Here is a 16,326-nt window from a genome sequence, read left to right as displayed (position 1 = left end):
GTACACTAGGTTTTCCTTGAATTCATTATTCCTGCGGGAAAATAAAAAAATGTAAAGTGAAGTAAACCGCACCACCCGGAAGTTTTATTCGAGGGCTTCGCAATGCGTCGACAGGAAGTGTAACGTGAGCCTGAATTTTTTCCACAAGCTATTATATATACACATATATATTTATCTCTTTTGCTCCCCTTTTTTCTTTTTACTCAAATTGAAACGTAATAACAGTAAGAGTGATATTTTGTATTTCCTGAATTCAACTACTCATTTTGATTGATTTGTCAAAAAAAAAGAAATTATTTCTTGTATATGATAATCGTAAATTGTTGCACTTTTGATAGATGATTTAAACAAATATAAAATATTTACACGGGTGGGTTGAACAGTTTTGAGCCACAACAACAGAAAAATTGTTTTTAATTTAAAATAAAAGTAAGTTTGACTGAAAACAATTTGTTTCATTTGTTGAAATTTAAAATAATATAAATAATATAAACTTTATATTTATTATTTTGTTTAATAAGATACAAAAAATTATATTTCAATCCTTTTATTAATTAATATATACATTTTTATAACGTAAATTTTTATTAATCATCTTCAGAATTTTTAAATCACCTGTAAATGTTCTTCTCTTATATCTCAAAGTAATTAAAATTTCCATTAAGTATAACACTTTTGAATTTAATAAATATTTTCTATTATTATTAACATAAATAATATTATGGATCATTATATTAAAAAATGTTTTATATATTATTTTCATTCGAATTAAAACAGAACGATATTATGTAGACAAACAAACATCACACGATTATTTCTATTATCCTTATCTGAATTCTTCGAAGCATTTTTATAAAACAGTATCAAGTACATTGAACCATACTCATCAATTCTGATCTCAAGTTAGTTTTAAAGGGCGAGGCTGGATTACAATCGTTATCTTAACCTGTGAATCATTCTTGAACATACAAGTTGAGACTTTATAAAACGTTCGAATTATCAAAGAAAAACGAACTATCGGCACGAAAAAGAAATTTAACACAAAAAAAGGAGAAAAAAACAAAGAGAGAAATATCATACGGCGAATTTAAAAAGCCTTTTATCTGATAAGTCAATTTAAAAACAACGTATGTAAGTATTAAAAGTATAGTTGCCCTCTCAGTTTCTTCGAGAATGATAATAATCGAAAAGGAAGACGACGATCCTTCTGTCTCCAGCTGTGGTGCTCTCCCGCTGCTCTGAAACCTTTCTATTATTATTGTATCCTCATTTTAATCTTCTGTTATCTTTAAAACTATGATTCCCCTCGAGCAAGTCCCTTTAAATCTCCAGTAACAAATATTTATTTTTCATAGTATACTTTGTTAACAATTATTTTTAATGTCTGCGATCTTCGATAAAGGTATATACATTTTTAATTTGTTCTTTTACCGTACATATTATTAAAATCAAAATGAATAAGATCATATTTCTTAACACCTACTAATCACTCTGTGTGCAATTAAAAAATATAAGAGTATTCATTATAATAATTGTATATATTTATATCACTTATGTTTTCTCTCACTTTCTCTTTCTTCCTCTCTTTTTCATTTCTTATAACATTTATACATCTATATATTATGTATATTATGTACGAAGATAGGTAGAAAAGTTTTGAACCTCAACGAAAAAACTGATTTAAATAAAAACAGAAATAAGTTTGACCGAAAAGAATTCTTTATGTTTGGCTCCAAATTTTGTAACCTATCTATCTCTATATAAATGTGTGTATATATGTATATTATATTAAATTATATAATGTAATTTATATTTATTAAAGAAACTTGTAAATAATATAAAAAATGTAACATTAATTTATCTCTTTAAATAGGATAAATTAAATTATTATTAAATCCCTTTAATAATTAGTATATTTTTAATTTTCATAGTAACAGTATTTTTCAAACGAAAAAAAATAATTATTATACAAAATGCAATAATGTAATTGTGATAATATAATTTAATCATTAGTTCTAAGTTAATAATTATTTATTAGTCAGTATTATTTTTTTTTTAAAATAAATCAAACATTATAGAAGATTTTAGAAATAAACTTATTTTTAACAATCTTTTATCAAGGAAAGCAACATTTCAATTTCTTATCTTAAATGAAGAAATGCAATCTAATGAAAAATGTAGTTTATCGGTCCAACGATAAATTCGATAATTTCCAATAATATTTGTATTCGTTGTATAAAGGATTTGATTTTATTTCCGAATTATTCTTTTTATATAATTACCGAATGGCGTCTTGACTCGAATCGAATTCGCAAAGCGAGACGAGAATGCATGTAGCCGGATGATGAGTCATGCTTACTCCTCCATACGGGGTCGACGTCTGCCGCACTTTGTCAAAGAAGACCGGCTAGCTAGAAAGCTTGTAGACATTTCGTGCATATTAAATTAATTCTTCGCTTTTTTGCTTCCTTTTAATCCTTATTTAATTACTCCTCATGAATTTAGCTAGGAAGCTTTACAAAACGTTAACTCCTGTAGTAAACCACTTACGTGATAAATATATAATTCGTCTTTTCATATGAACAAGAGCGTTAAAGTGTACGTTTTATTTCGTTAAAATGAATCTCTCTAAAGAAATTATTACAAAAAATAAAAGAAAATGTATAAAATATATAACTGTGTTACCAGCATGGTATTTTTAGAATGTGTTGTCGATATTATAAAATACAAATATTGTTAAATTTCTTGTTTTTTTTTTCTTATTTTTTAAATAAATTATAAATATAAAATCCTATAACATGACATGAAATACAAATATTCTAAGCTATAATTTACATATACATAAATACAAGACCACTTAACATATATGAGTAACTTATGTGTATGAATCGATTAATTTCACGCACACAAAAAACTAGAGAAAATTACACATTTTATTAGTCATTATTACAATTACTGTGTAATTACAATCACACAGAAAAATATACATTGCCGTATTATATATTATTGAACGGCAATAAAAATTGTTATCATTTAATGGCGTTAGGACTAATTATTAAGGAAATTTACTTTAAATTATAATAAATATCAATACAGTGTTCTGAGGGATTGAAATTTAAAAATATTCTTTAAGTGGTGTTATTCGCTTTAATCTGTAAACAGTCCATAAAGTATTTCTTTTTAAATTCACATAAATTTCTATATAATTTCAGATTTATTCTATATATTAAAAGAAAAGAAAAATATAAACAAAGAGAAAGGAAGACAATGTTGAATTATCCTAACTATAATGAATTAAGGGTGAGAGATAACTCAATGATCTCAATGAAAGGAAAGAGACTGGAGGCGGTCCAAACCGTAGCAATTTAAAGAGCTCTCCCGTCTTTAACGTAATTTTCAATGTACGTACTCGAAATTCTTCACCACCCACTCCAGGCTTTCTGGAAAAAAAGCCGCAGGCATTCAAGCTTCTTCCTCTAATTTACAAGAGAAATATTCTTGATTAAGAAATTCACCGTTTAAATGAAATAAATCTTATTGTTACTTCGTACGTCGTTTATTTCACGTTCACCACTTCTCGTGAAACACTTCTAGACTCCTTGTTGAAAAAATCGATAACTAACATAACGAATTGATACTCCAGAACGATCCGTTAACAAATTTTTGTTATAGGGAAGTTGACAGGGAAGTTGATCTGATTTCTTTAACTAACTGTATTTCTTCGATCCGTTACTCTTCAACTCGTAGTAAAAATTCTTTCGAAACGATGCCACATTATGCTATCCGTTCGGTTAAACCGCAGATGTTGAAACCTATCAGTTAATAAAAAAGAAACAAAATAATACTTTTCTCCTATAAACATGTCAATGATCGTTGTTCAAATTTCCCGCAAATAATTTTACTCCTTTGGAAAGGTACGAAGTAGAACGATGTTGATAATATTGTTCAGTCGATAAAAACGATCGGACATTAAATAGAATTTTGTTTCAAATTTTAGAATATATTTCAAAGAGATTTAGATATATATATTCAATTTTATTATTTTTTTAAGTCGCGATTATATAGATTATTGATTTATATTTAAAATCGATTCGTTGTGCATGTGTATGAAATCCAATGATGTAGGATTTTATCGACATTTCTGAATAATGTTCTGCAAATAATCGATAGAGGGCGAATTGGTAATGCGCACAGTTGAATTTAAAAAATAAAATATTACTACCGTTTTATATAAACATTTATCAATGATTAATGCATCTACGTAGTAACTCTTCAATGATTTATAGCTGGTCTACAAATTTATCAATGATTTACTACCAGCAGAATGATTTACAATGTAACAGGAAAAAAATTATCAACGATTGAAACTACATAGTTTCAAGTAGAACTTGTTAGTTCTACAAACTGCTTTTCATTAATATCATTATGTATATAAATAAATAAACATTCACATTATATATAATCAATGAACATAAATTTAATACATACCTCAATAAACGCTACTGAAGTTTATTTCTTTAAATTTGACCAGGTAAACTATGATATATCTTTATTGAAAATTTTGTTCAAAAATGTTGAGAATGATTATAATACAAGAGGAAGACACAAATGCATACATTTATATGATAATAATTTATTCAAAAGATGGTGGCTTGCCGCTACAGCGGTTATACACTGGATACAAGACGCGTAAATATAATTATTAGTCCAAAACAGAATGATAAGATTTATATCTCGTTCGCATATGGTTTTCAAAATTCAATTAAATATATATACCAAAAATTACGCAGGCCTAAAAAAAAAAGGCGCGTCTATCTTTTAATTATCGAATCCCAATCAATAGAAACGAAGTAATTGCGCGTATAAAAGAAATACAAAAAGAAATGTAAACGCAAGGAGTTAAGAAGCAAAAGGGATGGATGTGTTCTTTTTGTATGGGAAATAGGATGAGGATGAGGAAAATGAGGTAATAGATTGGAGATAGAGAGTAAGAGTGGGGAGTGTACGATGACAAGTAGGTTTTTCATATCTAATTTTCGTCGACCTCGGCTTCCTGCTCTTCGTCGAATTCGGCATCTTCGTCGGCGGTGGCTTCTTGGTATTGCTGATATTCCGAAACAAGATCGTTCATGTTTGACTCGGCTTCAGTGAATTCCATCTCGTCCATACCTTCACCAGTATACCAGTGAAGGAAAGCCTTTCTCCTGAACATAGCTGTGAATTGTTCGGAAATGCGCTTGAACAATTCCTGAATGGCAGTGGAGTTGCCGATGAAAGTGGCAGACATCTTAAGACCACGAGGTGGGATGTCGCAAACAGCGGTTTTAACGTTGTTTGGAATCCATTCAACGAAGTACGAGCTGTTCTTGTTCTGAATGTTAAGCATTTGTTCGTCGACTTCCTTCATCGACATCCTACCACGGAAGATGGCAGCAACGGTGAGATACCTTCCATGTCGTGGATCACAAGCGGCCATCATATTCTTCGCGTCGAACATTTGTTGAGTGAGTTCGGGTACAGAGAGTGCTCTGTATTGTTGACTTCCTCTAGACGTAAGAGGTGCGAAACCTGGCATGAAGAAGTGTAAACGTGGGAAGGGTACCATGTTAACAGCCAATTTCCTCAAATCAGCATTTAGTTGACCGGGGAACCTAAGGCAGGTGGTTACGCCAGACATCGTGAGGGAGACGAGATGGTTCAAGTCGCCATAGGTAGGTGTCGAGAGTTTTAAGGTACGGAAACAAATGTCATAAAGGGCTTCATTATCAATGCAATAGGTCTCATCTGTATTCTCAACCAGTTGATGAACGGAGAGAGTCGCATTGTAAGGTTCAACGACGGTATCTGATACCTTAGGCGACGGTACGACCGAGTACGTATTCATAATTCTGTCGGGATACTCTTCACGGATCTTGGAAATAAGAAGAGTTCCCATACCGGATCCGGTACCGCCACCAAGTGAGTGGGTAAGTTGGAATCCTTGAAGGCAGTCACAGCTTTCAGCCTCCTTCCTGACTACATCCAAAACCGAATCGACGAGTTCTGCACCCTCGGTGTAATGACCCTTCGCCCAGTTGTTACCAGCACCGGATTGACCGAAAACGAAGTTGTCGGGTCTGAAGATTTGTCCGAAAGGTCCAGATCGTACGGAATCCATCGTACCTGGCTCCAGATCGACGAGGATGGCTCTAGGTACATATTTACCACCGGATGCCTCATTGTAGTAAACATTGATTCTCTCTAGTTGGAGATCGGAGTCACCATGGTAGGTACCAGTCGGGTCAATTCCATGCTCGTCGCTGATGATTTCCCAAAACTGCAAAATAACAATTACGCATTAGTTATGCATCCTAGTTTTCATCTCGTAAAAATTTAATGAGAATATAATATAAGGTAAGATCTTGCAGAATCTGCTCATCACGTGATCATCCTTTTTAAGCCTGCATAGAAACGAGGAGAGGAAGTTTCGCGCTAGCTAGAGCTTTCTCCTAGCAATTATCTCGCGGCATCCGTTTTCAAGTCTTCCGTAATATCGAGCAGAACACGGACGAAGGAAGTTCAATGACCCCCTTCTTCCTCCCACCCATCCTTTTTCTCTTGTTTCTAAGCGAATAGCTAACACGTAATTAGCCGTGATAGGCGCGCGCGTTTCACGAAATCATTCTTCGTTGAAATCTATCATCGTCTCTCTCCTGAATCGAACACAATCTCCTCGAATTGGAGCTAACGCAACAACATCAAAGAAGCTCGGAACCGCACCGGCAACTAGGAACAGGATACGCTTGATGTCTCCCCCGTTCATGCTACCAGGGGAAGAAAATATGCTAGAACGTTACTGTATCGGGAAAATGGAAGGAAGGTAGTTTATATGCTAACTCGGTTGAATACGGCTTCTGCCTTTCGATCTTTTCCTATTTGATTCGCGTTTATTAGAAACCGTTAACTTTTTAACTAGGTCACTTCGTGATCATGATATTCAAAAATAGAATCTATGTAATAGCAAAACCACTATGTACAAGGTATTTAAAAATATCGTTATTAATAAAACATTCATTCTCTTAATTTCAATTAATTATCGTTTGAATGTTATTTAACATAAATTAATATATAAAATATAGCTTTTGAATATTTATTTTGAATATAATGATATTATATTGTAGAAAGAATTGATTGATATTTTCCAAATCAACGTTCTTGATATTTGGAAATTATTGTGAGCCCATGAAAATATTTCAAATAATATTGCAAACATGATTAAACGACATTGTTGGCAAGGGACTCACGTAGTCAGCTAGCTAGCTGCTAGCCAGCCAGGCAACTCTTCTTCTCTATTTCTCCCCACTTTGTCGTCAGTTCAAAGACCTCGACGGTATATTTCTGGAAATCGACGTGCGTGGAACGCGACGCGCGAAAGGAACGTGAACGTCGCGATTCTCTTGCAAGCAATGTTAGATAGATACAAGCGTTTACGTTATCATTTCTCTATCTCAATGACAAAAGAAGAAGAGACACGAAAAAACGTGTTATCATAGGTCCTGCTAGTACTTTTCCTATTCTATTTTCCTATTTCAACTCAAGTGTGAAGATTAATTTATCGTAACAAGAGATAAGAATTTTATTTACTCATTTAATTTCTATAAATTAACACATCTACATAATATGTATAATATACACATAACATATCGACCTTAGCATTAATGATGTGAATTTATTGTATCATATTTACACCATTCATTATAACTTTCAGACAACACATCATATTATATATTGATTATCATAATATTGACCTAATAATATACATTGAATTGAATAACCCCTATTTTCTCTATTATTCTAATTTCTAAATATCTAAAAATATAAAAATTTTATAACACCATTATCTCTTTTCTCTTTTATTTAATATAAATATAAAAAAAAAATCCTAATAATATTATTAAAGATTACCTTGACATAATATTATCTAGTATATAATTCTAAAATTACTTTTGTTTGCACTTCAAAATTAAGCATATAATTTTACATCTATCGAATCTATTACTGACCAAAAACATGCAATTCGAAATTCTATTTTGCGTTAGAACATATGATCAATGTTAACACCGCAGAGTTGCTGAACGACATTGGACGAGTATAACTCGTAAAGAGAAGAATTGCAGCATGAAAGGAATGAAGACAGGTATTACGTAAGCGACCCTAAGGCGGAGACTAGGTGCCCTTAACCGACTCGCCGAGTAGGCGATAAAGATTGCATATGGATACAGCAGGATAAAAAGAGAAAGACACAGAAAATGAGCCTCGTTCGCCTTCGAAAACGTCCCACATGGAAACACGACGGGTGTATTAAGCAGTGACCATATATGAACATCGCTGGTGGGAAGCTAAGAATCAGCAAAGTCTACCTTCTCTCTCTCTTTCTTTTCACTCTGTCCACTCCCACCTAAGAGTCGCTGGCCGAGATATATACATATATGTAAGTTGAGTTGGTAGCAAATAACGTTGGTAACGAGAAAAAGAAAGATATGAGTCATCAATGTCACCGCTATATATAGAAATGATGACTGTAAAACCGACATGGATGAACAATTACCATAAGCCATGATCGGAAAACATTTTATGTGTGTATTACGTATGTATTACAATATATACAACATATGTTACTTGTAACTTGCATATACGGATAGATGAATGTTTCCGAAAGCTTTTCGTAACTCATTGCCTCGATTCGCTTAAATCGTTACTTCCCTAGAAATATGTGTCACTCCGCCAAGCAGAACACCACACGTAACTCTTGCGGTTTACACGCACGAACGGAAGATTATTTTTTCGAGCATATGTTATACAAGCGAGACTATTTCTATTTTTTTTAACTTTAAATAGAAATAGAAAGAAAACTAAAATCAATTATTTGATTGAAATAATATAATTCTACTTATTGTTACAATTGAAAATTACGTATAATTATTTTTTTTTAGGAAAAAATCAACACTTACTTCAAAGAATTTTAAGATAACGAACATAATCAAAAATATTCCTTTTATCCATATCGAGATCTCAAAGAATCGTTTAATTTCACGTTCGATAAACTTGTTTTATTGTACATATGTATCGTTTAATTTTGAAAATATACTAAAGATAAGTCAACAAATTTTAACTTATTTTATAATAAAAATTATTTTATTCTACATTGAGTTAATGAAATCATTGTTTTTTTTGTAATTTTTGTTTTTCAATTAATTTTCATAATTATAAAAAAATAATACACGTATATGCAATTCAATGGCTTTTCTAAATAAAAGCGTAGGCCGTCGTGGGAGAAGAGCTTAGAAAAATTGTTTTGTGCTTCCGCTTAGAAAGTTCCTTTCGTCGAATGACAGACGTCATTTAGGAAGATTGCCAGATGGGAAGCGAGAGGATTCTTGACCCAAGAAATATTCATAAACGAGGACAGAATCTTCGTCGTGGTGAAAATTGTGATTTAGTCGATGATTGTTTTTAAACTTTACCAGTACTTCCGAGTCTGACCTTTTTCATAAAACAAATATGAAATCAATTTCATCGATCATTTCCATCTCACATTGCTGCGTGTGGTTTGACATTTATAAAATGTTATATAAGCCGCCAAGGAGTTCTATAAAAGCTGCGGTCGTGTCTATAAATAGAAATGAATCTAACGCATTATTCGATTTTCTTCTACATTTTGCTTACTTTAATTCTAACCGAGACACATCAAAAAAAAAAAACATCGTTACTATTGCGATTTCATATTATTTACAAAAGTGGACAGAAAAATTCTGAGCCTATTTTTTTCGGAGTTTTAAAATTATGTAAGTTGATAAAAAAAAATTGTTTCTATGTTGAAACTAAAACTTTATCAACCTATACAAGTAAATGTTGCATCTAAACCTATTTAAATTATTCATTTTTTTTTCTATATAGCAACTATGATAACAAATAGTTGTTTTTAAGAAATAAATGTAGGTATTCGAAATTCGAAAAAAAAAAAATAAATCTGAGATACAAAAATATCAAATATCTATATATAATAAAATTGCGAAATACATGAAATTAAAAGTAATGCATATTTAATATCAAAGATAATTAGTTTATAAATAACCTAGATATCTAAAATAATTAATGATTACAGTTGTTTCGGATAGTTAAATTATGCGACGGTAAACTTGTAGTACATAAATATGTAGTATATAAATAGCTTTATCTTAAGATTTAGAAAATATCTGAAATAGAAAATCAAAAATGTAGAGTATGCATTATAAATACTAATATAAATATTAATTTTAATATATTGGTCAATATTCAGTCTTTAGCAACGCGCATTATTCCATGGTAACTAAGGATCAAGAAAAGAACAACGTGTAAAGTTTCACTTGAAAACCTAAGGGCCTAACAATACCATTGTATAGGACCAATGGATTCGGATTGTGTTTTTGTGACATTATTTGTTTAGTCAAGCAAAAAAAGAAACATAAAAGAATAAATAAAGGAATGGTTTGAGTACAAATAAGGAATTATTATAGGTAAACGTTATTTAGATATAATAGTATAACAAAGACCCCCTGAAAATTTTACGAACAACACAAATTCCATCACAAATTCTATTTGTAAACATCGATGCGTTTCAAACACAAAGAAGTATCCAACAGAGTAATAAATACTTCCAAATATTGTAAAGAAGTTTACACCAAAACTTGTTTATAGGTTAGGACAAAAAACCTTTTCTTGTAACTTGAATTAGAATTATCCTTTTTGCTACTTAAACGCCACTAAAGTGACTTCCCTCCTGCTGGTCCATTCTGTGGAACGAAACGCCACTATAATAGTTTTCGATCAAGTCGTGTTTTTAAATTTATCTTACTTATTTTTATTGGTTTAAAAGTTATGTGCATTGCATAAATAAATGTAGCTAAAACTTTAATCTTTTCGTCATATATATGTACATAGAAATAAATTTTTAAATTATTTATACAAATTCGTTTATTTAATATCTCATGATAATTTTATTATAAATATTTCAATAAATACTTTATAATCTCAAATCATTTATATTATTATTTTTTTTATTAATACAATTTTTTATGAAGATAACAAATCCTAAATATTTATAAAAAAGAAAAACCAAACTTTTAAATACCCTGTTTTATTAACAATATTATTGACAATATTCTATATAAATATATACAGAAAAGTTGTTATTTAAAAGAAAATATAATAAAAAGATTAAGAGTCATGCCAAGATCAAAAGAAAAATTATGAAATTATATTTCATCACAAAAGATGACGAAAGAAATATTTCAAAATCTGTTCATAGTTAATTATCAGCTTTAATATCCCCTTCTTCGTTAACAGCTTGTACCAAAAACTGAACTCAAATTATCGATCGACCAAGCAAACGAACGTTTCGAGAACTTTTCTAAGCGATAAAGAGAAATATTACAAGGGTTCTTTATAAAAAAAAAAAGTGGAGCGTTCGTTAAAAAACAAAAAAGAAAAAAAGGGTCAAAGATATAACTAGCGTTAAAAGTTCATTAAAATTTCAACAACGCACAATTATATTCAAAACTCTGATGCAAGTTGCTAAACATAGTAATCATTAATTTTCTTATTAAGATATCGTCTCTAATCTAATGACTGTTGTACTATGCAATCTAGAACGCTTAGAATTCCAATAAATCAATCAAATATATTTATTAAACGAATAAATCATAACGTGCGTTGATAATTATACTTTTTAAAATGCTATAAAAAATTATTATTTTTTCTTCATAGCAGGGTCAACGTCCAAAGCTAGAAAGAGATAGACTTGGATCGATTGAAACAGGATAGCGTATTGCGTGCTTCTGGTGAGTTATGGTAGTAGATTTTTTCTTATACCTACTCGTATTACGGCCTTCACCGTAATCTTATTTGCTTACAAATAAATAATATTCAAATACAATGCCTTAGCTGAAACATATTCCAGTTACCAAGTATTCTCTTTTATTTCCACAATTCATTAAATTATAATTTTTTTATTTTATTTTTTTTTAATTATATTTTTTTTAATTATATTTTTTTATTTTATTTTATTTTTTATTTTTCCCTAAATACAAAATTTACACGAAATTATATAACATATAACAAATATTTTTCATAAATGTATATATTATTCTTTAAATTTATTTGTATACAAAAAAATATTTTATTAAAACTAGTATCAGATGAAACACAAATGATTTAAACAAATATTCCAAATTTTAAAAAGGATATTTGAATCAAATATTTTTTATTATCCGATCCTTCGAATATGAAAAAGCAAGTCTCGTCGGTGAAAAGCACAGGAGTACGTTCACGATCGATACACCTGGCCGTAACCAGGGGGTTCGTTGGCAACGCGAATCCGCTCAAAACGGGGCGAGGCTGTCGTTCCGCAGGAAGAGGGGAGAAGGACGGGGAAAGAAAGGCGGGGGGAGAGAAAAGGAGAGAAAATGACGAGAGGACGAGTCTTTACGCTTTATTTGGCAAAGACTCGATGTCCTTGACAAGCGAAAAGATTTATAGTCACATATACTTGCACACAACACAAGCCGATGCTGATTGCACAAGATTCTCTCGTTCCAATTATTTTCATCCAACTTTGACACCTATTCCTATATTATACTTAAGCTTTCACAAATTGATATTTGCTACGTTGAAAATAAATCGATAATGGACACGAGAACTCGAGGACATTGACTCGTTAAAGCGACCTTGAAAACTATGGGAGCGTAACCGATGATCGAACCAATTCGTCCCATTCGGTGAATTTTATGATTTTCTTTTTCTAATAAACGATCTTGATCTTATAATCGATTTTTACGATATATCCGTTAAATTGCAATTTCATAATATCGATATTCTAGTTTACTTTTTTCTTTTTTTATTTTTTTATTTACCGGATATAACAGAATATTATACTCTGACACGGAATTTTAAAAAACATTTACAAGAACAAGGTTCATTTAATTACATACATATCGTGTTACGAGTTTGCATGTCATTCTACAAAAGAATGACACTCGGTATTATCGCAGTGTAATTCAAGAATGAATTGGGGTTACGTTATTTTCTTTGAAATTAGAAGTAGAAACGAATAGAAATAGAAAACTAGGTAAAGTAATTTTTTTGTTTTAATAGAAATTACTGATTTTCAGAAAATTAACAAATCTGTCGTCCTCGCCTTTTGTTCTATGATTAATTTTCTTATTGTTGGACACCCAACCCACCACCCACAAGTCTAATTGTAAAAATAATATTTAGAAAAGTAGGAAATAAAAGACGACCGTGGCTTTGAAGAACTTGCAGCTGCCTTAAAAACAATAGGAGACAAAAAAAAGAAATTTACATATAAAAGAATAGGGGAAAAATTTTCAATACAATTTCAAGCTTCCGCTTTTGTTTCTTCTTTTAGTACGTCGACAAAACTCAACCCTTTCTCTTTTTACGATCGATAAAACTGTCGGCAGCTAAACAAAATTACGTTTGGTAGACGTTAGTAGCGTCGATCGATAATGTAAATGAAATCCTAGAATTTTCATCCTTTCCAAACCGTACCATAAATTATATCGATCAACAGAATTTCAATGAAAAAAATTACCTATTTTTAACTATGTGTACGAAAAAACAATGAAGAGATCTAGGACCCATATTAACTTCTTTCTTACTGGAAAATGTAATGTGATAATCGTTCGGTTAAAACAATAGTGTAAAATCGAGAAAAAAACAAAAGAACAAGTACGAGAAACTCAGATTCTACATTATTGCTTAACGAGTAAATGTAAAGAGCAAAAAAAATTGAAAGACAAAGAGAAGGAAAGAGATTCTTAAAAAGAGAGGGAACAAAGGGAGATATCCGTTTGAAAAAGGAATTAAGAGAAAATCTCCAACGGTCTCTCGTCTGAAGATAGAAAGAGAAGTAATATGGGTGTGGGAGTGAAAGAGACAGAGCTATAACTACCTTGAAAAGAGTATGAAAGAGAAAGAGAGAGAGAGAGAGAAGACGAAAGATGCGCGCGCAGTCGTTCGATGCCGACGCTGTTCGGCGAGTTCGTTGAGAACGAATTCCTACGAGCGAGGACGAGCCACACCCAGATATCCCCGATGTTCTTGACATTTAATTTTTTTTCTTATTTTTCTATTTTCCAAAATCTTCTAAAAAGCAACGATAAAATCATTTTACTTAAATATTCGTATGAATTACTAGCATTTCGAAACGTTGAGTAATGCAAAAAAATGGCGTCGCAACGGCTGAACGCCAATCGAATGATGCGGGGTGTGAAGGGAGTGAAGGAAAAAAACCGTTAGAAATGAATGCCGGCCGGCCGGCCGGCAAGCAAGCTGCGGATGAAAGCGATGTTCCTATTCGTCGTCGCCATGACAGGTCTTCGACCGTTGCAGACCGAATTACCGCCTTTCTTATTCTCCATATGAATCCTTTATTATTTCTACTATCTCAAAAAGGTCACTTCGAAACGGTTATTAGTACGATAAAATAGAAATCGATTATTTGAAAGATTACAAGTTTCACGATTTTTTAATACGAACATTGCAACGCGTCAATTCGAAGCTTTTTCTCTTTCCTTTCTTTCTTGCACATTATTACCTTGAATTTAACGAATCACTTTTTTTTACAGTTAATATGATTTTCTGTCTCCGTTTATAATATAAAACGGTATCAATTTATAGCTTCTTTAAATATATGTATAATAACAATAAAGAAAGGGAAAGATCAAAAGAATTATTTTATTCTCCACGCTTTACATACCTTAGCGCCAATTTGGTTTCCGCACTGGCCAGCCTGAATATGTACGATTTCCCTCATGTTTGATGTGGCGTTGATGTACCTTACGGAGGTCCTCTTGAATTCGATATATATGTAATATTACGTGTAGCGTTATCGATAACTACGGTAACGTACTGCGGCGAAGAGTGATGCGCGATCTTTGTGTGACGCGTCACGAGAGCCCAGAAACGAATAATGCGCTGGTTACGGCGTCCGTTAGAGATTTTCAAGCCTTCGCGAAGTCAGTGGTGGGGAGTAGAGAGATTCACGCGAGATCGCATCCTATTGGTCGACGTCCATTCTCCCCACTATTCGCGGTCAAACGCGGCGCGCGACGTTGCCACTAATTCTTCTTCCTCCTCCTCGGCGTCGTAGTCAGCAGCGGCGCCAGCTTCTCGCCTTTACGGCGCGTTTATCTCTCTCTCTCTCCTCTCTCTCTCTTTCTTCTCTTTTTCATTCCACATCTCTCTCTCTCTCTTTCTCTCTCTCATACTCGCTCGTTGTGCCTTGGCCGTCGTTGATTCGCTAAGAGCTCAGCCGATCCTGCGTGCTCGCTTGGCGCATCGACGTCGATCGTCTTCCTTACCGTTTTCCTGAGGTTAGGAACGGCCGGAAGAGGGCTGGCTTGATTTGATGCGGAAGCGATTCCGTCGATACGTCGGGACCGACGATTTCAGCCCTCTTTTTTTATCTAACAACTTTGCTCTATACTTTGTATGATGTATCGTATAATGTAGATTATTGTACAAGCATATGTACGTATGTATGTATATATGTATGTAACAATACACATGTTCATATACGAAGTATCACTCTTCGCTGTGTGTATAATATATGAATACGAGAGGAAACGTGTGTAGGTTGTCCGTTCGTAGTGTCGTCGAATGTATATAAACGTGTGTCTGGCCGCATTTACTTTTCCACTTCCTATAGATACGATTACTTCGCGAAGTATTTTAAGTGGCTCTTGGGATGCATTCTGATGAGATGCTACTTGGAGAAAAACTTGCTGGACCATCGAATAAATTTGGATCGAGTGAATATAAAAGTCTTTCATATAGCTTACAAGAGTCAATCCAATTCTTATCTCACGAACGATGAATATTTTGAACTAACTTATCTATCGATGTATAAATATGAATTTGAGAGTCTATATAAAGATGTGTATATTTAAAAGACGTATGGTATGCCAAGATATTCGTGTGTTATTTTCAGTGCAGGAAATGTGCATAACTAATACGCGTATTCTTTTTTAAAACACTTATAGAAACGTAAATTAAAGGATAATACGTATTTATGCATGTACTAAAGTGAAAATTCAAACGCAACGAAATTTTTGTGAAATATTTTTTAAATTTCTTTTTTTTTCTTTATTTTTTATATTTTTTGCGAGATACGAGTTATCAGAGTTAAAAACCTATGTCGTACAAAATTAATCTCGTCTACCAAGTCTTTTCTATCTCGAATTTGATCAAATTGAGATCATCCGATTTGCATCCGATTCTTCACAT

General features: G+C 32.2%; 1 protein-coding gene across 1 annotated transcript; it reads right to left on the bottom strand.

Annotated features, from left to right (window-relative positions):
- Positions 1 to 4,927: 4,927 nt before the first annotated feature.
- Positions 4,928 to 15,023, bottom strand: LOC122521566 (tubulin beta-1 chain). Its single transcript, XM_043642415.1, has 2 exons — positions 14,798 to 15,023; positions 4,928 to 6,316 (listed from the first exon to the last, which is right to left on the bottom strand). The coding sequence occupies exons 1-2, from the start codon at positions 14,852 to 14,854 to the stop codon at positions 5,030 to 5,032; spliced, it is 1,344 nt and encodes a 447-aa protein (XP_043498350.1). The 5' UTR covers positions 14,855 to 15,023; the 3' UTR covers positions 4,928 to 5,029.
- Between the last annotated feature and the right edge of the window lie 1,303 nt (positions 15,024 to 16,326).

The sequence above is a fragment of the Polistes fuscatus genome, unplaced genomic scaffold, assembly GCF_010416935.1.
Source record: "Polistes fuscatus isolate 324 unplaced genomic scaffold, CU_Pfus_HIC Scaffold1, whole genome shotgun sequence".
Lineage (NCBI taxonomy): Eukaryota > Metazoa > Arthropoda > Insecta > Hymenoptera > Vespidae > Polistes > Polistes fuscatus.
Note: the sequence above shows the minus strand (reverse complement) of the source record. Positions and strands in the feature narration are given on the sequence as shown.

What these genes read in the sequence shown, in the direction of transcription:
- LOC122521566 (XM_043642415.1), bottom strand. Translation starts at nt 14,854, where the DNA reads ATGAGGGAAATCGTACATATTCAGGCTGGCCAGTGCGGAAACCAAATT. An exon ending in GAAACCAAATTGGCGCTAAG is followed by an intron (nt 6,317 to 14,797) that starts GTATGTAAAGCG and finishes GTTATTTTGCAG; the next exon opens with TTTTGGGAAATCATCAGCGA.